Source organism: Cucurbita maxima, unplaced genomic scaffold (genome assembly GCF_002738345.1).
Source record: "Cucurbita maxima cultivar Rimu unplaced genomic scaffold, Cmax_1.0 Cma_Scf00012, whole genome shotgun sequence".
NCBI lineage: Eukaryota > Viridiplantae > Streptophyta > Magnoliopsida > Cucurbitales > Cucurbitaceae > Cucurbita > Cucurbita maxima.
Window position 1 is genome coordinate 1201743 of NW_019272028.1, and position 23243 is coordinate 1224985.

General features: G+C 36.8%; 6 protein-coding genes across 6 annotated transcripts; 4 read left to right on the forward strand and 2 right to left on the reverse strand.

The window, feature by feature from the left end:
- Positions 1 to 731: 731 nt before the first annotated feature.
- On the forward strand, positions 732 to 2561 carry LOC111487155 (pentatricopeptide repeat-containing protein At5g15300). Its single transcript, XM_023134417.1, has one exon. The coding sequence runs from the start codon at positions 774 to 776 to the stop codon at positions 2406 to 2408; it is 1635 nt and encodes a 544-aa protein (XP_022990185.1). The 5' UTR covers positions 732 to 773; the 3' UTR covers positions 2409 to 2561.
- Positions 2562 to 2619: 58 nt separating this feature from the next.
- Positions 2620 to 4171, reverse strand: LOC111487433 (casparian strip membrane protein 1). Its single transcript, XM_023134830.1, has 3 exons — positions 3444 to 4171; positions 3244 to 3367; positions 2620 to 3125 (listed from the first exon to the last, which is right to left on the reverse strand). Exons 1-3 carry the CDS (start codon positions 3710 to 3712, stop codon positions 2904 to 2906), a joined length of 615 nt encoding a protein of 204 aa, XP_022990598.1. The 5' UTR covers positions 3713 to 4171; the 3' UTR covers positions 2620 to 2903.
- Positions 4172 to 5195: 1024 nt separating this feature from the next.
- On the reverse strand, positions 5196 to 10505 carry LOC111487058 (KH domain-containing protein HEN4-like). The gene is made up of 8 exons (XM_023134277.1): positions 10324 to 10505; positions 8995 to 9591; positions 8495 to 8923; positions 8162 to 8419; positions 7789 to 8055; positions 7544 to 7614; positions 7236 to 7302; positions 5196 to 7037 (listed from the first exon to the last, which is right to left on the reverse strand). Exons 2-7 carry the CDS (start codon positions 9568 to 9570, stop codon positions 7257 to 7259), a joined length of 1647 nt encoding a protein of 548 aa, XP_022990045.1. The 5' UTR covers positions 9571 to 9591; positions 10324 to 10505; the 3' UTR covers positions 5196 to 7037; positions 7236 to 7256.
- A 3045-nt stretch (positions 10506 to 13550) lies between these two features.
- LOC111486900 (neural Wiskott-Aldrich syndrome protein-like) lies at positions 13551 to 14410 on the forward strand. The gene is made up of 2 exons (XM_023134062.1): positions 13551 to 13660; positions 13697 to 14410. The coding sequence occupies exons 1-2, from the start codon at positions 13566 to 13568 to the stop codon at positions 14082 to 14084; spliced, it is 483 nt and encodes a 160-aa protein (XP_022989830.1). The 5' UTR covers positions 13551 to 13565; the 3' UTR covers positions 14085 to 14410.
- A 2180-nt stretch (positions 14411 to 16590) lies between these two features.
- On the forward strand, positions 16591 to 18011 carry LOC111486899 (uncharacterized protein At5g19025-like). The gene has a single exon (XM_023134061.1). It carries the CDS (start codon positions 17010 to 17012, stop codon positions 17685 to 17687), a length of 678 nt encoding a protein of 225 aa, XP_022989829.1. The 5' UTR covers positions 16591 to 17009; the 3' UTR covers positions 17688 to 18011.
- Positions 18012 to 19558: 1547 nt separating this feature from the next.
- On the forward strand, positions 19559 to 22123 carry LOC111486894 (pentatricopeptide repeat-containing protein At5g50390, chloroplastic). Its single transcript, XM_023134054.1, has one exon. It carries the CDS (start codon positions 19861 to 19863, stop codon positions 21985 to 21987), a length of 2127 nt encoding a protein of 708 aa, XP_022989822.1. The 5' UTR covers positions 19559 to 19860; the 3' UTR covers positions 21988 to 22123.
- The last annotated feature ends 1120 nt before the right edge of the window (positions 22124 to 23243 follow it).

The following is a 23243-nucleotide window of genomic DNA, read 5'->3' on the forward strand; positions in this document are numbered from 1 at the left end:
TGTTTTAGATGGTTTTAAGGAAAAAGATTTCCGTTTTGACCTGCCTCAAATTTAAGTACCTTAATTTTCGTTAAAATTTTAAAATTATTCGAGGGTCATGTAAAAGCCTAAGTTCACTACTAACAAATATGATCTGTTTTAATTTGTTATGTATCGTCGTCAGCTTCACGGTAAAATGTGTCTATTACGGAGAGGTTTTCATACTCTTATAATGAATGTTTCATACCCCTTTCCAATTAATGTGAGATCTCACAAGCCACTCTCTTAGATCTAGCATTCTCACTAGCACATCGCTTGGTGTATGACTTTAATACCAACCGTCTAAGTCTATCACTAGTAGATATTGTCCACTTTGACTCGTTATGTAACGTTGTCAACCTCATAGTTTTGAAATTTGTCTTTTATGGAGAGGGTTTACCCCTTCTCCAACCAGTGTTTAGCATCGTCCCGTAACTTGACTCTAATACTATTTGTAACAACTCAAATCTAGTGATATTATCCGCTTTTGCTCCTTACTTATAGTTGTCAACCTTAAATTTTAAAACGTGTCTTCCAAAAAGAGGTTTCCACCCCTTCGCAATGTTTGGTTCCTCTTGGACCAATTTTTTCTCTCTCTCTCTTAATCTTTAAATAGTAAAATAAAAAATAAAAAAAAAACCTAAATTATTGATAAATACAAAAAGTGACATAAATATGAATAATGTAGTGCGAGAACTGCATGAAACCCAAATTCCAAATCCAACTATTGCCCCTCGTCTCAACACACTCTTTTGATGATCCGAAAGAGAACAAATGATAATGTTAGCTCCAACCGCTTTCAACGCTCTAGCTTATGGCAGAAATGCACCAATTTTCGTACTTTGAAGCAACTTCATGCTTTTTTGGTCGTCAATGGCTTTAATTCAAGCCCCTCTGCCCTCAGAGAACTTATTTTCCTCAGTGCTATAGCTGTTTCTGGAACAATGCACTATGCCCATCAAGTGTTTGCTCAAATTACTGAACCGGATATCTTCATGTGGAACACCATGATCAGGGGTTCGGCTCAGAGTCTGGCGCCTGCAAGCGCTGTTTCTCTTTACGCCCAGATGGAAAATCGTGGGGTTAAGCCTGATAAATTTACCTTCTCCTTTGTTCTCAAGGCATGTACTAAACTTTCTTGGGTTAAGTTAGGATTTGGGATTCATGGGAAGGTTGTGAAGTTTGGGTTTCAATCCAATACATTTGTAAGGAATACTCTTATTTACTTTCATGCTAACTGTGGCGATTTGAGCACTGCAAGAGCACTTTTTGATGCCTCTGCTAAAAGGGATGTTGTGCCTTGGTCAGCTTTGACAGCAGGGTATGCAAGAAGAGGGGAATTGGATGTTGCACGACAACTGTTTGATGAAATGCCAATAAGAGACTTGGTCTCGTGGAATGTGATGATAACGGCATATGCAAAGCTCGGGGCAATGGAGAAGGCAAGGAAACTGTTTGATGAAGCTCCGAACAAAGATGTCGTCACGTGGAATGCAATGATTGCCGGATACGTTCTATCGGGATTGAACAGGGAAGCTCTGGAGATGTTTGATGCAATGAGAGATGTGGGACAAAGGCCAGACGATGTGACAATGTTGAGTATCTTATCTGCTACTGCTGATTTGGGAGACTTGGAAGTTGGAAAGAAGATATACCGTTCCATTTTCGATATGTATTGTGGAGATATAAGTGTGCTTCTTGGTAATGCACTTATAGACATGTATGCCAAGTGTGGAAGCATTGAGAATGCTCTGGACGTGTTCCGAGCGATGAGAGATAAAGATACCTCCTCATGGAATTCAATAATAGGAGGATTGGCTTTTCATGGACATGCCAAGGAATCCATAAATCTGTTTCAAGAAATGCTCAGGTTGAAAATCAGGCCAAATGAGATCACTTTTGTTGGTGTGTTGGTTGCTTGTAGTCATGCAGGGAAAGTACAAGAAGGGCGTATGTATTTTAATCTCATGAGAGACTCGTATAAAATTGAGCCGAACATCAAGCATTACGGATGTATGGTTGACATCTTGGGGCGAGCTGGGTTATTGATTGAAGCATTTGATTTTATAGACACAATGGAGATTGAACCTAATGCCATCATTTGGAGAACACTGCTAGGGGCTTGTAGAGTACATGGAGATGTCGAGTTGGGAAGGCGTGCCAACGAGCAATTACTCAAAATGAGGAAGGATGAGAGTGGGGATTATGTACTCCTATCTAACATATATGCATCAAAAGGTGAGTGGGATGGTGTCGAGAAAGTACGAAAGTTGATGGATGATGGTGGGGTGAAGAAGGAGGCAGGTCGTAGTATGATCGATGCAGATAATAGCTTTCTAATGAATTTTTTGTTCGACTCAAAGCTAAAGTTCGTCAAAGAAAGTAGTTAACTTTGCGTTGCTATGCTCTCATCTTTCGTGTATTTTCTCTCGGTCATGAAGGACCGAAGGCACAATGTGCATTCTGTTCCAATAGCCACAAGCTCTCATGGCTTTTGCTTTTGGTTTCTCCAAAAGACTTCGTACCAATGGAGATGTATTCCTTACTTATAAATCCATGATCAACCCCTTAATTAGCCGATGTAGGACTCATTTCTCAACAATCCTCAACATGGATTATACTCTCCCTTGGTCTTTACATGATTTTTATATTGATAGGAGTGTTACCATGTTTTCCTGTTGAAGTCTATCTGCATTGTGTTGGGCGAGCTGAGAGATATAATAATACTCATACGGTTTTCATTGATTACATCAACTTGGTAGAAATCACAATACATACACACACTGACAGATTGGAGCTCTAGTCATTTTGTAGCACACTCAAATTCATATATGCATTAGTATTTGCAGATAAAAAGATCATGATGCAGTTCTCACAAACTACTTTCAACGACGACGATGAGACAGTGCAACACCGGACAGGAAGATCATAACCAAAAACAGAATAATTGCTGCAAAAGATCCGATCAAAGAGCCTGAGATTCGCTCACAGAAAGAGTTGAACTGTTGGCAGACGGCTAGCCAATTTGTCTTGGCATTTCCTTTGTGTGCTAAGTATACAATGGCCGCCGCTGCAGATGCCCCAGATGTCAAAAGAGCCATCATTCCCTGTTCACAATTGTACAAATTACAAGTAAGCGAACATGGTCCACTTTTCTTTCTTTGTTTGAATTACTGCCTAAGTTTTCTTAAGCTGATTGAAGTTCATACAGATAAAAGGAAGTACCCCATCTAAGAAGACCAGCAGAACCCTTGTGCCATGCGCTCTGTTCCTCAGGATGTGGAATATAGAAAAAGGTAGAGAAAGAACCAAGTAGCCACTTACAATGGCGTTGGCTACAACAAAGAAGCTGCTCAAACACCCAAAAGAGGTTAGTAAATCATTGAGTCAGTCTTTGAAATATAAAGTAGTTATTTATGACATACGTAAACATAGGGATATCATTATACTCAGCTCTGAACTGAATAAACTGTGTGACAAACGGAAGAGTCTGGTTGGTGGTTCCCATAGCTATTGCACTTCCTAATGTTCCAACAATGGCAGCCAACCTTAGGATGAAGTCGAGTATCGACAAACCTCGGTTCACCCCTGGTTTGGTTTTGGAGCTCTTTAGCTCACTTGACTCGCTCATAGTTGCCTTCATCTTTTTTTGGAAGCTTTGAGAGGGGGTTTGTTTAGGACGCTCAATGTGCATGGCTGAGTAGTGTGCACCAAGGATCTATTAATATGCAATACAAAGGCTATGCAATGTTGTTTTGGTGAAGTTTAGTGGCGAAAGAGCCCACAGGAGAGCATAACAACTCCACTCCACAAAGAGGGGGAACTTAGGGATAATCTACTTTAAATTGAAAAGGAAGAAGAAGATATAACATGGGACATTTTTCAAATGTATTTTTGGAAGGACTTCCATTCAATGTTCATCCTCTTCTTCTTAATCATCACCATTCATAACTCAACAGATGTCCTTTGGAGAAGATGAGGGCAGTTGGGAAGTTGGTTTGCAAAAACAAGAACATAAAAAAAAAGGATCAAATTAGGAAAGAAATCGAGGGAAGTTGAGTTGGGTTCAGTTTTGTGATTGCCTCTAGACTCTATCAGAAACAATTCCACTTTGTTCACTTCCTTATTTTTTTATGCAAAATTTTATATTTGTTGGGTGGGAATTGTGTGCTTCACACACTTTCTTTTCTAAGTTCTCTTTTAAGTTCTAAACCATTAGATGTGAATTTTGGTCCTCTTTTTACTTGGAAAGAGTCATTTTTAATTTAGATTAATTCCAGTTCAAAATTTAATTAGGTACATAAGGACATCTTTGAGACCGATTATAAAATGTTTTTTCTTTAAAACTACTTATATGCTTTTAATTATTCAAAATCTCATTTAAATTGTAAAATCAAATACTAAATTGATTTTAAATAATTAAATGCATATTTTGGAGTAAATTGACCTTGACAATTAGTAATCATATTCCAAATAAATTGGAATATCAATTTTTTATCTTTTAAAATTTTCAATTTTGCCCTTAGTAATACAAAAAGTTCTTGATTAGATTTTATTATTATTTTAAATATGCTAACAAAAACTTATCTATACAATTGTCGTTTAATTAACATATTTAGAGATAGTCATGATAGTGGTTTTGTTGGAGAGCTAAAATTTTGAAAATATGCACTCTCAAATAGCAATTTTAAAACATTAATAATTATCCTAAATATTAGAGGCCACAGAGTACCCAGACCAAATTTTTATTACAAATCAAAATAATTAGTAGGTAGGATATTAAAGTTTTGATTTCATGTTTTCCATTTTGATTGAATCTGTTTTTTCTTAATCAAAAGGGAATACCAAGTAAATACATGAGAGCTTACAATTTGATTCTGAACCAAGATCTAAAGGAGAAATTTCAATTTGAAGGCCAGCCTTTACTCCATTGTAATCTGCCAACTGGAATTGAGAAAAATGGAACATATTATATCTGTACCAAATTTTTATTTCAATTAATAAAACCAATTTGTACAAATTCTTCAAAACATTAAGTAGCTAACAAAACCAATTAGGGTGTTCAACTTGATCAATAGCCACAACCTCTCAGAAAACCCAAGTGTGGGAACATTTGCCTTAATATAGAAGTAGGTTACAATACTAAAGGCTATTGTTTCATACTGACCATATGCACATTAGAAATTGTAACGCAATATTATTCATTATAATGAATTCTAAATTTCGAACAATAAAACATTGAAATAATTCTATTGAAAAAAAAAATACAGATTCTTACCCATTTAACTTCAGTCTCAATTCAATCAACATATAATTCTATCCATGATTCTATCCATCAGCTCTGAATTAATCTTCGAATTGATTGTAGACAGGCCATGTTAAGTCTCTGTCCCCAAGAAGCAACCATCTACCTTGAAGACGACTCTAAAAGATCAAAAGAACTCAGTTTTGTTCCGAATACTGACAATCTGTAGTACTGACGAAGTTTACCTAACCTTTATTTTCTAAAGGATTAAAATCCAGTTACATTCAGCAACAGCTAATACTAGCCATGAGACCAGCACGGTTCTTACAACAGTTCTAGCTACAACAGAAGTTTCCATGTTAGCATAGACCATGTCCAAGGTCAGAGAATGTTATGTCCTTCCATAGAAGAAGAGGTGCTTTTTTGCGAGTAACCCAGTACATAGATACGTTAACAAAAGATAACAGTCCTTTGAAGATAAAGTACTGTATATCCAATATGAAATTAGAACACAGAAAAAAGAAAACAAAATGCATGGCATAAGATAGCCTGACAGACAGTATAAGCAATAAAAAAAGCAATGCATTCTCAAACTATAACTGCTCTTACCTTTACCCAGTCAAGTATAGAATAAGACACCGGCTTGGCATAATATAGCCTTCCACTTTATGGAAAAACTAAAACAGCATGTTTTAGCGTGGCTATAAGAGGTAAAGGTTGTCGTGTGTTGTTGTGGAACGATGGTATAAATATCTGCCCTGCCGTACTTCAAATGGCAGAATGATGTTGAAATAAAAAATCAAGTCTGGTGGTGAAAACTAAAGGGTTTTTACAGAAGCTTAGAAATGGACAAAAGAGATCATAAAAGATGTATGGCAGGTTTCGACAAGCTATGCAACAAGTTATTTCATTCAAAGGATCGAATACATCTTTAAGCCACATATTATTTCCAATTTCACAAAGTTCAATAGCTATATCTTGAAGAACTATAAAACGATCTGACCTCTTTTGTTATGCTCATTCCATATTCTGAAACAACACTGTTGGGACTTGATAATTTTTTTTTTTTTTTTTTTTCAAATAACCCGGCATTAGGGACCTCAACCCAGTAATCTAGAGGCACACCCCAGCCCACTTCCAGGCCTAGACCAAAAAGACATCAAAGGTTTTTCTTATTAAGTTCACTCAAAGGATCAAACACGCTACCCCTGAGTAGAGTACTCTTGCTACTAAATAAGAAAACCCTTTCTTTTTTTCAGAAATTAATAAGTCTAAAGTAGGGATGTTATATCGCCATAAAAATGAATGACTGTTGGGTGCAAGAGAGCAGGGTATGACACTTAATCCCTGCACAATTCAGGTGAACGATGCAGATATGGGCTGCAATCCATGGTAAAAAAGAATAGAAAAGAAAAAAGAAAAGGAACTTCCTTGACATCGTGAATTATAAACAAATCTTATAGTAGTAAAACCACACAAAACGAAAACTCCACGGGTGTCCATTGCGGAAGTAAACATGGTTTCATAGTTCAATATTTGTGCAGGAAAAAACAACAAAAAAACCCAGGAATTTTGGCTAGTAGGTTCTTAGGAGCTCAAGATTTTATTCATGGTCATCTTGGTGTGTGGACGAGTTAGAATTAAGAGTCAACAAGATCTTCAGGCATAGTCCGACTAAAGGTAGCATCAAGGTGGGCCATGAATATGTCAAACGCTGGTTCATCTGATCTTCAGGTTAAGGCAGTAGGCTGGCCTCAGGCTTCATAAATCTCAGCTGTTTTAATGGGAAGGGAAAGGCAAGGGGAAAATAATTGTATCAGAATTTTGAGCATAGGGAGACCGGATAGCTTATGTTTATCAAACTAACAATTGTCAGTGGTTCTTTGGCTAGCGTTATAGAACAGGTGAAGTTATCTTTTCTTCCATATTTTCTCTCTTTATTCCTACCCCAAGGGAGAAGAGAATAACATACCAGTAAATAATGACTGCCAAGCTAGGAATAATTTCTCCTCCGAGGTTCACTGCCATGTCCAGAAACCCTAAGGAAAAATTAAAATCGATTCATAATGCTTATAAAGATATACACTTTCTATACATGAACTAACTAATGTTATACACTACCTATACATTAACTAATTAAATCTGATCATAATGCTTATAAAGATATGCAAGATTTGACAAAATAATTAATAGGTGCACCAACTGCAGAAGGTCAATCCAAATAATTTTTCCTGCTTTCTAGATTGACAACAAGAAATGGAGATGAAGAGAATAATTTACCCTGAGCTACCACTTCGTCCCATAGAAAAATTTCCATAGGCCCCGTATGCATTACCACCACCACCACCAATCTACAAAGAAAAAGGTTGGCTTTAGTTGCAAATTAGATGTTGGGTCGTTAGATTTTGACCAATAATAAGTTAAATATCAAGATGAAAAATGAATTTATTTTCAATTAAAGGCAGATAGGTGGAAATTTTCAAAACTTTATCTGGCATTATATGTGTCAAGGATAATATACATACCTGTGAACCACTGTAACTTCCATAACCATCACCAGCAGCCAAATCACTGAAACCCCCATAACCACTAGAATAAGAATGTCCACGCCCATGTCTTTTACTATCTCTCCCATCATAATTTAGACTATCTGAACCATCAGCTGATAGGGGAAGATAAGGCAGAACAGGCAGCATAGCAGAGAGAGCACCTTCTCTATCAAAAAGGTTGGCTCTTAGCCTAGTCACTATATGTACAAGAGCCTCCTTGGCGACATCAAGATCCCCAGATATCTAATCATAAAAACAAACCAAATTAACCCAAACCAACCCAAGCCATATGAAACATATGAGTTTATCACGACAAGAAAATGAATATCAATCAATTAACAGTGACTACCTGCACCATTTCATCATCCTCCAAGGCAACCTTAGGAAGGTTCTCTTTTGACAGTATTCGAATATTAGCTTTGGTGAGCCTTCTCAACTCAGTAATGATAGCTCCACCTTTACCAATTAGGCAACCAATTCGTGATGTAGGCACAAGCAGGCGGGTTGTGAATGAAATAATCCCAGAATCTCTTTCTACTTTCTCACTGCATCTTGGTTGCAAGCGCAATGCAGCTTCCAATGTGGGAGAATATGAATCTTCAAAGAACTGAAGCAGTAACAAAGATGTCAGAATTATAATCCACAGCCAACAAAAACAGAGAAATAAAAGATTAGATTAAACCTCCTTAGATGAAATATTAATCAAGCTATCATCTCCTTCAGTAGAACTATCAACTTTTATGGCAGCCTTAGTCTCCTGTCTAATTTGATTGATTACGGCTCCACCTTTTCCAATGACACCTCCAATATTTTCACTTGGACATACCAGTCGGAGAGAAAACTCTTTTGCTGAAGACAATTCTTCTCTTGGAGCTGAATATAAAGACCTGGACCAATTACCACTATCACCTTTATAACCTCCATACGGACCAACCAATGGGGCTAATCCCATTATTGGAGCACCATGTGTGGGAGCCAAAATTGAACCACCAGAAGCATAGACACCAGGTATGGCAGAAGCAAGTAGATGCTGAGATCGTGATGGATTGTCATGCAGTCGAGATGCAATCTGGTACAAGGCTTTCTTCACAATCGAGGGTTCACCAGAAACCTGAAACACATAACTTCAACTAAATAAATACTGTAAAGGAGCAAAAACATTTGGTAAATCCATCCACTTACCTGTACAAGTTCATCAGAATTCAGAGCACAACGTGGCAAATGATCATCCTTAAGAATTCGAACCAGTGCCCCAGTCTCAGTGCGAATATTCTGCACAATCTGTCCACCTTTCCCAATAATACAACCAATTTGATCAGATGGTACAAGAATTCTCGCTGTGACATGGGGACCTCCTCCCTCAGATTCCTCCTCATTTAAGTCATCAGCCACAACTCTATCATGCACTTTAAACAAGGCCTCCTGAGCAGGAGAAACATAATCACTATCTTCCATGGAATTAATCTCATTGCTTGGACTGTAGATAGTTATAACACGCTCATCACATCCAGGCACTGTTTCTCCAATTCTAATCTTTGATTTAGTATCTATCCTTAACTGCTTCACTATCTCCCCTCCTCTTCCAATAACACTACCAATCTTTTTTACAGGGCACAAATACCGGTAAACAGTATCCTCTGGATCTATGACAAACTGGTCTCGGTCATCACCATGACTTCTTCGTCTGTTCCCTCCATTTTCAGCATAATCAGACTGAGAATGGTTCCGTTTTCCATAACTGTTCCTCTGACCAGCCATGGACTGAAAAATTGGTTATATCTGTCTCCACACAAATTTAAAGAAAAAAACTGTATTAAAGCCATGAATTAATACAAAAAATAATTAAGGATAACAAAAAATCTGAACAGCCCAAACATATCTTAGCTAGATCAGAACCTGAACATATATGCTACAACATCATGCGTGCATCGAACACAACACAAGAAAATGATTCAATATGAGATACACATCTTAGCAAACGGCTTGCTCAGTTGTAAGTGAAAAACTCATGTTTCCGGCCAAGGATATGAAAAGAGGACCAGCTATAACAAAAACAAAGACCGTTCCATCTTCATATATCAGTTTTAACATTATTGTTAGCTCACTGCACAACAAAACGGCTGATTTAACAAAACTAAATGGAACAGAAAACAAAAGAAACGAAAAATTAAACGAGATTGTAGCTACTTTTATGACAAAAAAATCGTTCTCTTTCCGCTTTCCGCAGGGATACAATTTATAGCCTTCTACAGGCATCAAGAAGAAACTTTTTTTTTTCCAGAGCAGTGCTCTTGCCAAATTAGAAATAAGAACAGAAAACGAGTTTAGATCTCAACTCGACAGCACAATCAGACGCAGATAGATATAGCAGGACAATGAATACAACCGCATCGCAGAAGTATCGCAAAACTGAGCAACAACAGATGAAACAATTGATAACGAAAACAGAAAATAAAACGGAGGAGGATAGACTTAGAAATTAGAAACGTTAGAAGCAAAATCAAAAGCAACCTGTAGATTGAGGAACAATGAAGAAGAAGGGTAGCAATGTGAGGCGAACACCGACTGTTCGAAATCGATAATTTTTGGGAAACGATCGTTGATTGTCGAGACTTCCTGTGCCGGAGTCTATCTAGGGTTTTGACCCTGGGGACTGATTTTACTCTCTTCAAAATTACTCTCTATGTCCCCCATTATACAACGGAATTCAGATTTTTCACTCCGAATAATAATATCCCGAGAATTTTCTTTTTTACTTTGGGATAAATAAATAAAAGAAAAATACAACCGAATTTTTCTTTTCAAATGCGTATAAAAATATACTCGGTAAGTAGTTGTGTGTCTACCATGTATGTTTAACTTTATAGTATCATGAAAATACTATGTATGGAGACAATTAGGAGATTTTCAACTATTCCTTAGTCGTGAACTTGTATGGACGAGGATAAGAGACCATATGAGTATATGATAGTTAACAAACATGAGGGTCGCTCCCTCCCTGATGATGATGATATTATAGAGCCTATTAGAAAGCCGCCAAGTAATTTTTTATATGGAATTTGTCTAGATTGATAGTGTTCATGATGAAGTGACGCATCGGTGCATATGATATATAAGTTGGTTACGAACAGAAGAACTAGTATAGAGCTAATCGTGTTATCCTAGAACCCTAAGTTTAGCTTGATCAAAGTTATTTTAAATTTTCCGCCAATAGTAGAAGTCATGGCTCGTGACTCGAGAAAATGGGTTGTCACAATTGTAAACAAGTGAAAAATATAAAATGAAAAAACTCACGTTGTTTCTCTAAAATACATAGTTAAAGATCAATCTCAACTATCTGCACTTGCCTAATGTTTCATCGCCAACTTTCCAAACATGGCTACAATGAATATTTGATAGAAAATTAAACAAATCTTTTCTCGAAAAATTTACAATTTTTGTCTAATTTGAAGCGATACATCAATGCGTAACAAATCGATAATATTTAGTCAAAAAATCAATTTTATGACTTCCATTCTAACCATCATAAAACTCAATTTGGCAGTATTTGGTCAAACATGGAAATAATTTATTAATATTTGATCATATATGGAAATAACTTAATAGTCATTTAATCATGATGTCATGGGTCTACTTAGATATCACAATCTATTGGTTTGTACGGTGAACTTTTGAAATACAAAGTTGTTATCAAACAGAGTCTTAATAATAAAAGAGGGTCGTTAATATCTGTCAACGCTGTTGTTCCTCCACCCAAAGTTCCATCTGTCAACTCTGTTGATCCTACACCCAAGGTATCATCCTACAACTCTGTTGTTCCTCCACCCAAAGTACCATCTAGCAACTCTATTGTTCCTTCACCAAAAGTACTATCTGACAACTCTGTTGTTCCTCCACCCAAAGTACCATCTGTCGACTCCGTAATTCCTCCACCCAAAGTTCCATCTGTCGACTCCGTAGTTCCTCCACCCAAAGTATCATCTGGCATACCATCTGTCGACTCCGTAGTTCCTCCACCCAAAGTATCATTTGGCGTACCATCTGTCGACTTCGTAGTTCCTCCACCTAAAGTACCATCGGTCGACTCAGTAGTCCGTCCTCCCAAAGTTCCATCTGTCAACTCAGTTGGCATGTAACAACTTACTTATCTCTAACAAACCCCAACCAAAAACACACTAGAATTTTTCAGCTTCATCCTCTTTTCGAAGTCACATGTAAAACTTTTAATCTTTTCAAGTATGTAATCAACATGCATATAGAAAAGAAATTAAGCTTATGAACTCTCTCTAAGTTACCGTTTTTATGTTCTCTCTTTAGTGCGCAACTCTAATCCATGCCTATGAACCAAGTTGAGTTGATCAACTGATACAATGTCGGACATGTTTTCCTCCCTCATTTCCAACCAACTTTCCTTCGGCAAATAAAAGACAATGGTATGGATAACGTATGATAAAATCATAAAACAAAAAATAAAAACAAAACCATGTATCCAACGTTGTTAAATAACCTAAAGTCGGTCACATTTGAATACAAGTAGTATAATGTCAATATAGTTATAGCTTTAAATGCAACCATATAAATTGGGAAATTATTTTGATTTATTTCTCTTATATTACTAAATTATTATTATTTAACAATTCCATTTACTTTATATATTATTGTTGGGATCTATTCTCGTGGGAATACTTAGTTTATCACTATTGCACAAACCCCAAGTTATAATTAATCATAAAATAATGTAATTATTTGATCAAATATTAGAAGCAAATTACTGGAAATTTGACACCAAAAGGTGCAGTTCCATGCATGAATCATGCATGAATTACAGTTGGAAACAAAGAATAGAGAAGATTAATCCCAACTATCTATTCTAAGGTTAATGTTTCATCGCCACCTTTCGAAATATGGCTACAATAAATATTTGATAGAAAATTAAATAAATCTTTTTTCCAAAGGGTATGCGTCGATGTGTAACTGAATTTGATAATATTTGGCGATGGAACAAAATTTATGACTTCCCTTCTTACAATCATAAAACTCAATTTGATATTTGATCGTATATGAAAAGAAGTTGACAAATCATGATACCATGTGTCTAGTGGGACTCCATGCAAGCATCCACTTAGATGTCATTGGTTTGTACTACGAAAGTTCGAGACACGAGTTAGTTATCAAACATAGTTTTAATAATAATATGATGTTTTTAGGTTTACACTGAGGTTTACGATTTTTGTTTCCAAATATATCATTAATGTCTTTGAATTTCACATTATAAATATAGCTTTGGACCGGAACTCTAAAGCCTCAAATCGTCTCTTTAGTCTTAACAAAAGAACTAGAGAGAAAAGAAATGGGTAACCATGGAGTTTTCTTCGTTCTTCTCCTTTCATGCTTCGTGTTTTCATCTGGTAAGTTTTTGATTCTTAAGATTCTTTATTTACATACACATATTTAGTTAAATATTGGATTTTGATCCGATTGTTTTTTTAAGGATTTGGAGTTGAAGCAGTGATGGGAGATATGTCAATGAAGGTACTCCCAAATTGTATTATTTATTATCTAAAATAATTTAGAACTAACTTAGTTATATGATCCGCTAAAAGCAATTGAAATCAACCATTTTTGTTTGTTCTAAGTAAACACTACCATTTTTTTTATAGAAATTTTAGGAACATACTAATATATTGTTATGTTGGAGCTAAAATGAACTTTTGTGTGTTTGTTGGTAGGGAAAGGAAGTATATTCGAGGAAGATGAAGATGGAAGCATTTAATTCTTTTGTTATTCCTTTTGACTCTGTTATTCCTCCTGTTCCTCCTCCCAAAGTTCTACCGGTTGACTCTGTTGTTTCTCCATCCAAAGTACCATATGTTAATCATGTTGCTCCTCCATCCAAAGTACCATCTGTCAACTCTGTGGTTCCTCCACCGAAAGTTCCATCTGTCAACTCTGTGGTTCCTCCACCGAAAGTTCCATCTGTCAACTCTATACCTCCACCCGGAGAACAATCTGTCAACTCTATTCCTCCACCCGGAGAACAATCTGTCAACTCTATACCTCCACCCGGAGAACAATCTGTCAACTCTATTCCTCCACCCGGAGAACAATCTGTCAACTCTGTGCCTCCACCCAGAGTACAATCTGTCAACTCTGTGCCTCCACCCGGAGAACAATCTGTCAACTCTGTGCCTCCACCCAGAGTACAATCTGTCAACTCTGTGCCTCCACCCAGAGTACAATCTGTCAACTCTGTGCCTCCACCTAGAGTATAATCTGTCAACTATGTGTCCTCTACCGAAAATTCCATCTGTCAACTCTGTAGTTCCTCCACCAAAAGTATCATCTATCAACTCTGTACCTCCACCCAAAGTATCATCTGTCAACTCTGTACCTCCTCCCAAAGTTCCATCTGTCAACTCCGTTGTTCCTCCTCCCAAAGTTCCACTTGTCAACTCCGTTGTCCCTCCACCCAAAGTTCCATCTGTCGACTCCGTAGTTCCTCCACCCAAAGTACTATCTTTCTAAGTCACATGTAAAACTTTAATCTTTTTAAGTATGTAATCAAGATGCATGTGGAAAAGAAAATTATGCGTATGAACTCTCTCTAAGTTACCGTTTTTATGCTTCTCTCTCTTTAGTGTACAACTCTAATCCATGCCTATGAATCAAGTCAAGTTGATCAACTGATACAATGTCGGACATGTCGTCCTCTCTCATTTCCAACCAACTTTCCTTCGAAAATAAAACACAATGGTATGGAAAATGTATGATAAACCCATAAAACAAAAAATAACAACAACGTTGTTAAATAACCTAAAGTTGGTCACATTTGAATACAAGTATTAAAATGTCAATATAGTTATAGCCTAGCTTTAAATGCAACCATATAAAATTGGAAAATTATTTTGATTTATTTCTCTTATTTCACTAAATTATTATTATTTAACAATTCCATTTACTTTATATATTATTGTTGGGATGTGATCTATACTCGTGCGAATGCTTAGTTTATTAATATTGCACAAAGCCCAAGTTATAACTAGTCATAAAATAATGTAATTACTTGATCGAATATTAGAAGCAAATTACCGGAAATCTGACAGCAAAAGGTACAATTCCATGCATGAATTACACTTGGGAGTTAGAATATGATATGAGAAACGAAGAACAGAGAAAAAATTATTATTGAGATTCATGAAGAGGGCGGCAGAGGAGGAGAAGAAGGGGGAGTGAGATAGCCACTTCTTGTATTGGTATTTGGGCCTGGATCTGCATAGTCCATCACTTCCATCATCACTTTCCTGGGTTTGCCCCCACTCTTCTGCCAACACAAACCCCTTCGTTAATTAACCAATAGCTTCCAAAAACTCCATTTCTAGGCTTCCAAAAAGCTTACCTTTTGTGATGAACTGGTATCATAGCCGGCATGTGCCGCTGCTTCCATCGCTCCCACGCCAAATCCTGAAGAAAAAATGAAGAACTATGAGAATCGAGGGAGTGAACATAGAAGAAAAATATGGGAAATTGCGTTGAGTACCAAGAATGATGAAGAGAAGGAGAAGAATTGGGAAGATTTTAGGCATTATTTTAGAGAGAGGGAGAGAGTTGTGAAGGGAAGGTAAAAGGAAGGTATGAGGAGTGTTCAGATCCAGAGGAATTTAATGAGAGGATAAGATTTTATTTTATTATTTTATTTTATTTTCCTCCTAAAATAAAGCCCTTCAAATCTAACTTAAAAGATATAAAAAATAACAAAATAGAAATAATTTATATCCTTTCAACTTTATTAACCTTTAATAAAATATCTAAGATCAAATCCTAATTTAACCTATAATAAAATATTTGGTGGTTAGAACATAATTTCATTAACTATTTTTATAATACACGTATTCATTAATAAAGTATATAAAATGGATAAAAATGCCCACGTGGCATTTGGGCTCAAACCACCCGAATAAGCCCATTTCCATATAAGTTAAAATCCAAGCCCACCTATGAAAATTAGGTCAAGCAAGTGAATATGGGCTTCGGCCCAACCAGAACTCGTTTTTATTTTATTCATAATAAAAAATTAAAAAAAGAAAGAAAATGCTGTTTAGATCTAAAAAAAAGAGAGAGAGAATTATTTTTCAATGTCATAATAAAAAAATTTGAAACCTTGAGGCAATGCCCAATTCCCATTTTGACCCAAAGACTTCAAAGTCAACGTTTGGTAGTTTTCAGGTCAGTGATTTTTTCTTTCTTTTCATGAACAACGGCAATGGCATTGCGTTTGGGTTTTGAATTTTGATTTGTCCATTTGTGGTACAAACGCGGTTTGAATATCTACCAAATTAATTTTTTATTTTTTTTTGTTCATTTTTTGAGAATTTATATATATATATATTGACAAAAAAAAAAAAAAGGTCAAATTTCAATTATAAATAAAATAAAAATAGTATCTAATCATTAGTTAATTCTATTGTTTAAAAATTAAAAGTATATTCTATTATATTATTTTAATCGAGTAAGAAACAAAACACTTTAATTAACATCCATCCATCAAATTATTACTTCCATAAATGGAAACTAAATTTTTAAAAAAATTCCAAAAATCTTTTAAAGTTGGGATTGTTTTAAGTTTTAATTAATATTATATTAGTAAATTAGGTTAATTTAAAAAAAGAAAAGAAAAAGGTGTGGGCCAGGCCCATGGAGTGTCCCACCAAATCATTTCCACATCATGGAAGGAGAAATCCAAAGCCCATAAGGAAGAAGTAGCCCACGTAAGCTTCCTTCATCCTCTGACTTCCCGATTGCCATTTCCTAAATTCTTCAACTGATTTCTCTTTCTTTTTCCACAGGAGATGTGGCTTTCAAGCTTCAAATCACGCTCTCTCCACTATTTTCTTCTTCTTTTTCTGTCTCCACTCTTTTGGCTTTAACCCGTTTCGCCGATTTCTCAATCCCCATTACCTCTTTTTTGGGTTTTAATTGCCGTTTCGATTCGATTGAGGAGTTGGAATTGGTTTAGGCGCCGACAAATTTCTGGGTTTTCTTTTTCATCTGGAATTAATAATACCCTTTTCTCGATTTGGATTTTTCCCTTGAGTTGTTCGATCTGATTCGGGGTCTGAATTGCTGGATTTGATTGATTGATTCTGTGTTTGATTGAATCGGGCAGTTTCGATCGCAGTTCGGTTGGAATTTGATTTGAGATGGTCTATTTCCCATACTCAATCTCGGTCTGCAAGTCCGTTGACCAACCAACCGTCATGGCGAGTTCAGTGAATTTATCCGATCCAAGTTCCAAATCAAGGAACAGGAAGATGACTGTCTCATCGACTTGTTCGAAATTCCCCGTTTGTCATAGGTCTCGATCGGCCGTCATCGATGTTGTGATTTTGATCGCTGTGGTTGGTGCTTGTGGGGTTTTGTTATTCCCCTATATGAAGCTCGTTATCGTTGAATTCCTTGATATTTTCGGCGCGATTCTGTATTTAATGGGGGAGGAAGTCTCTCGTGCTCCTTGGATTTATGGATCCATTGGACTTAGCATTTTCTGTGCTTCATTAGCTGCCTGGGTTGTTTTAATTTGCACGAACAGGAAATGTGGAAATCCTTATTGCAAGGGTCTTCGAAAGGCAGCTGAATTCGATATCCAATTGGAGACAGAGGAGTGTGTGAAGAACTCTAGTCCATTAGTTAAAAATGGAGTGAAGGAAGGGCTGTTTGAATTGCCCCGTGATCATCACCGCGAATTAGAAGCTGAACTTAAGAAGATGGCACCTCCTAATGGAAGAGCTGTGCTCATATTTCGAGCTAGATGTGGCTGTTCTGTTGGTCGATTGGAAGTTCCTGGGCCTAGGAAGCAGCTGAAGAAGATCAAGAAATAGTAGCATCTATAATATTGCTTGAAGCATATAGATAGGATAATCATCACAGGTATACAAAATATGCTGAGAAGATTTTTCTTACTCTTGTGGAAAATCATGTCTCTAAATAAGCTCATGGCAGACAGGTGTAAGGAACATATACAGTTTTTAATTAGGGAATATACAACCCTTATTGCATCACCTTCATATGTTCTTCTAGATCTATATTTCTTAGTATGATTTAATTACACTTTCAGGGAAATATATGCATGTTAGTACAGATCAACATAGTATATTACCTTAAAGATTATTAGTTAAATGCAAGCTTGAAATTCTGGTGTTCACTGAACTGAAATTTCTTGTCATTTATGCCTGCTGTCTTGTGAAAAGCTGTAATCTTTTTGGTTTTGATGCCAATCAGATTCTACATCTTAGTTCACAAGAAGCTGTTTATATATAATATTATTTGTAGATTTGATGGTGCTGAAACGGCTGGAGAAGCTTTTGTTTTCTGCTATAATATTATTAAACTAACTACTTTCAGATCTATCTTCTGTGATGAATTTTGATTGCTATGCATCTGAATAGATATGAAACTTAATGGCATTGTAACGGTTCAAGCCCATCACTAATAGATATTGTTTTCTTTGGGGTTTCCTTTTCGAGCTTCCCCTCTGCTAGGTAGAGGTTTCCACATCTTTATAAAGAATGTTTCGTTCTTCTCCCCAGCCAATGTAGGATCTCATAGTGATCTTGAAACTAACTAGAAACAAATCTGAATGGTTGAAAGGTGAAGTAGCGACCCTGAGATGAAAATGGACGAATATTTTTCTGGTGATGTTCTTGGGTGAGCTGCATTCAAGTTAGGTTCAGAAGGCTTTTTCTGCCACCTCTTTTATGGTTAAAGAAGTATTAGTAGTACCCTTGTGTTTGAATTCTCTTAGCTACCCTAAATTCTGTTGTGTTTGGGGAATTAATCTGGGAATGTAGTGCAGCAGGTGTACGAGTTTTCTGGAACTGGATTCCCATCGAGATAAAGATCGCCATGGAAGGGATTGTCGTGTAGTATTAGACTCGACACGAGAAGCAAGGAAACAGAGATTTGAATTCCTATTTTCACCTAAGATTATAGGTTGAAGAAAATGAATGAAAAGGAAGGTTTCTGAAGTGTTGGAATCAGAGAATCAGATTTTGTTCCATGGAATGGATACTCCATATGCTAGAAGTAGGATCAAAAGAAAAATATGTGGCACTTGCTAACCCAGATGGCAGATGTATTGCAAACCAAGAAAAAAGATAACATCAAATTACACATTATTCTTTGATGATAATGTTTAGGTAAAGATGCACTTAGACTAAGTGTCTAAACCTTACTAAACGATTCGATTCGATATGTTACAAATCTTAATAGAATGTGAGATCCCACGTCAGAGGAGCAAAGCATTTTTTTATAAAAGTATGGAAACTTATATGTAGATTTTTTTTAAGGGTGTGGAAACTTATACACCGAAACTCTGTCTTTCTCCAAACACCCTCTTTGGCTCTGCCTATGAATTAGCTATTTACCGGTCTTTCACAACGAGATCTACCTATACAGTAACGATATTGGCTAATGGATAAGCATTTGCTACCCATGGAGGAAGGATTTCCTCTTCTCTAATGGATAAGCATTTGTTACCGTGGTAGAATTCAACTTTTTTCACTTTTCTAACATTGCATTTTTATTAAATAAACATGAATTTTAAATTGTGTTTTTTAAGCTTCATTTAATAACTATTTTATTTTTTTGTAATGCAACCTCTGTATTAAATGTTATTAAATTTAGGAGTTAAAAGATGAGCGTTGAATTAAAATTATAAAAGAAAAAAGAAATTAATGGTTAAAATGCAAAACCTAAAACCCCGGGTTGGTTATTGCGAAGAGGATGAACGACCGACAAAAAAGAAACCGGCGGTGGCGGAGTACTCGATGTTGATGCTCCCTCTTGAATCCACATCCCGTCTTCTTTCTCTCTGCCATTGTTTCTCCGGAGGATGAACCCACTCCGAATCTACTACTACTGCACGTTCATCTTTTCAATCAACCGTCTTCTAATTCATCCAATTTCAGGACATCCTTTAGCTTCCTAATCTCTCCAGGTAACTTCCCCACCCCCGCCATTCCGACTTGACGCATCTCTTTCGATTTATCAGCCATGGAAGTCCCTCTCTATCAAAACTATGTTCATGATCACCTTCGACGTACTTCCCTCTCCAGCTCTACTTCCTACTTCTCCCATCATTTCTCCGGTTCCGAGCTTTTTCGGGACAGATCTTTGCTGTCTGCGTATTCTTTGTGGTCCAATAGAAGAAAATTGCGTAATTCGTTTTGTTGGGTCAAGTGCTCTTCCTTGGAACAAGGGCTACGGCCACGACTCAAACCCAAGCCTTCGAAAGTCGATCGCGACGTTCGTAAAGGAACGCCTTCGAAGGAGACCCGAATTACAAAATCCAGTGTACGGATCTGTTGCCATATTGAGAAGTTGGTTCTGTGTAATAAGTTCAGAGATGCACTTGAGATGTTTGAAATTCTTGAGCTGGAGGGTGGTTATGATGTTGGTAATAGCACATTTGATGCGTTGATTATTGCGTGTATTGGCTTGAAATCTATAAGAGGGGCGAAGAGGTTGTGTGCTTACATGATTGATAATGGAATTGAGCCTGATCAATATATTATGAACAGGATTCTACTTATGCATGTGAGATGTGGGATGATGATTGATGCTTCTAAATTGTTCGATGAAATGCCCGAGAGGAATGCGGTTTCGTGGAATACCATAATTTCCGGGTATGTAGACTCTGGAAATTATAAAGAAGCGTTTAGGTTGTTCATTATGATGTGGGAAGAGTATCCTGGTTGCAGCCCTCGCACCTTTGCCACAGTGATACGGGCATCGGCTGGTTTGGAACTTATTTTTCCTGGTAAGCAATTACACTCGTGTGCAGTAAAGGCAGGCGTAGGACAGGACATTTTTGTTTCCTGTGCGTTGATTGACATGTACAGCAAGTGTGGAGGCCTTGAAGACGCTCATTGTGTCTTTGATGAGATGCCCGACAAGACAATAGTTGGATGGAATTCAATTATAGCTGGTTACGCACTCCATGGCCACAGTGAAGAAGCTCTGAATCTATATTTTCAGATGCGTGACTCTGGAGTTAAAATCGACCATTTCACCTTTTCGATAATTATAAGGATATGTTCGAGATTGGCCTCGGTAACACGCGCTAAGCAAGCGCACGCGAGTTTAGTTCGTAATGGTTTTGGGTTAGATGTAGTAGCTAATACAGCACTTGTGGATTTCTATAGCAAATGGGGAAAGGTAGATGATGCTAGACATATTTTTGACAGAATGTCCTGTAAAAACTTGATATCATGGAATGCTTTGATAGCTGGATATGGGAATCACGGTCGAGGGGAGGAGGCCATTGAGATATTTGAGAGAATGCTTCGGGAAGGCATGGTACCAAACCATGTGACATTTCTTGCTGTTCTATCTGCATGCAGCATTTCAGGTTTATTCGAACGTGGATGGGAAATTTTTCAATCAATGACTAGGGATCATAAGATCAAACTGCGCGCTATGCATTACACGTGCATGATTGAATTGCTAGGTCGAGAAGGGCTCCTAGATGAAGCCTATGCCCTTATAAGGAAAGCTCCGTTTCAACCAACAGCAAATATGTGGGCTGCCTTGCTTAGAGCTTGTAGAGTTCATGAAAATCTAGAACTTGGAAAATATGCAGCTGAAAAACTTTACGGGATGGAACCCGAGAAGCTTCGTAATTATATAGTGCTTTTAAACATATATAAAAGCTCTGGCAAGTTAAAGGAAGCAGCTGATGTTGTTCGGACATTGAAACGAAAGGGCTTGAGTATGCTTCCAGCATGTAGTTGGATTGAAGTTAAACATCAACCCCACGCATTCCTCTCTGGGGATAAACACCATCCCGAAATAGAAAAAGTCGTCGAAAAAGTGGACGAGTTAATGTTAGAGATCTCAAAGCTTGGTTATGTTCCTGAACAGAACATCTTGCTTCCAGATGTAGATCATGAAGAAAAGATACAGATATACCACAGTGAGAAATTGGCCATAGCTTATGGACTTATCAATACTTTAAAACAAACGCCATTACAAATTGTGCAGGGCCATCGCGTTTGTGGTGACTGCCATTCTGTGATTAAGCTGATTGCTATGATAACCAAACGTGAAATTGTGGTGAGAGATGCTAGCAGATTCCACCATTTCAGAGATGGGAGGTGTTCTTGTGGGGACTATTGGTGATTAAGGTAAACCCATATTGTTCTTTATTTGTTTAATTTTGTAGAAACGGGCAGCATCTCTTCCATTGATATATACTATTGTACATTCTTTTTCAAGGAGCTTATAATGAAATGAATTCGTGACATTCTGTTCTTAACAGTAGGCTGATTGTTGGCATGTATTGTCATAAGATAATCTATCATTCTGTTCATATCAACAAACCACCATTTAAAGACTTCATTTTCGTAGGATGGATAGAGAATTCTTAGAGCTTTTAAATCTTAGATAGATGGGTTTTGTGAAATTTGAACCTGGATAATTTGGATGGAGGACGAATCTCCTCTGAGGACATGAAAGAACAGAAACGAAGAGGGTTTTTCATTATAAATCAAACCAACCTCATGAATTGATTCATTATTTACAACTTCAAAGCTTGCCAAATCCCAAACGAAACATAGGAAGAAGGAAAATTAAGGGTATTGCAGTGGAGGAAGAAGGTGGCCATGGCCACAAGGTGAGAAGATGAGGTGACTCGATGACGATGATGAGGTGAGGGCTTTGGCACCACCGGCGTCCGGCGGGCTATGAAGCCGGTGCCATAATGATCGGTGCATTGGGAAACGCGGGAAGTCTACGCTTTACTTTATACACTTAATATATATATATTTATTTTATTTTCAATATTTTGTTATTATTAAACTATTAATGTCAGCTATTTTATTTTTTAACAAAATTAATAGTCATATTTATTAATGATAAAAATATCAGGAATTTGAAATATATGTATATATATATATATGAGTTTAAAACTATTAAACCAATGAATATATTTACCAAATAAATATTTTATTTAATATAATTAATAGGGTTAATTGTTAACCCTATGAAGAAGACCTTTTAACTCTATATATCAAATGGAGGGAGAGAAGTGGCATGCACAAGATCCATTAACCGTTATTAAGTATTCTACAATATTGGAGAGGCGGGCTGGTTTGGAATGATTTTCGAGTACAATATTGGAGAGGCGGGCTGGTTTGGAATGATTTTCGAGTACGATAAGAAGACTCGTCAAATATACTAGATAGCGATGACATAAAAGAGTTAGTAGTATAAAGGAAATGTTATTAGTACAAATTCTTTCTTTATGTCAACAATATCCAATAAGGTTAAAAATGTTAATGGTAAATAAAAAATTGAGAGTTAATAAACCGGTGTGCATGAAATAAAGAACCGCAATGGCGGTTCAGTTGGACCCATTGCGTAGCATTCACAAAGAA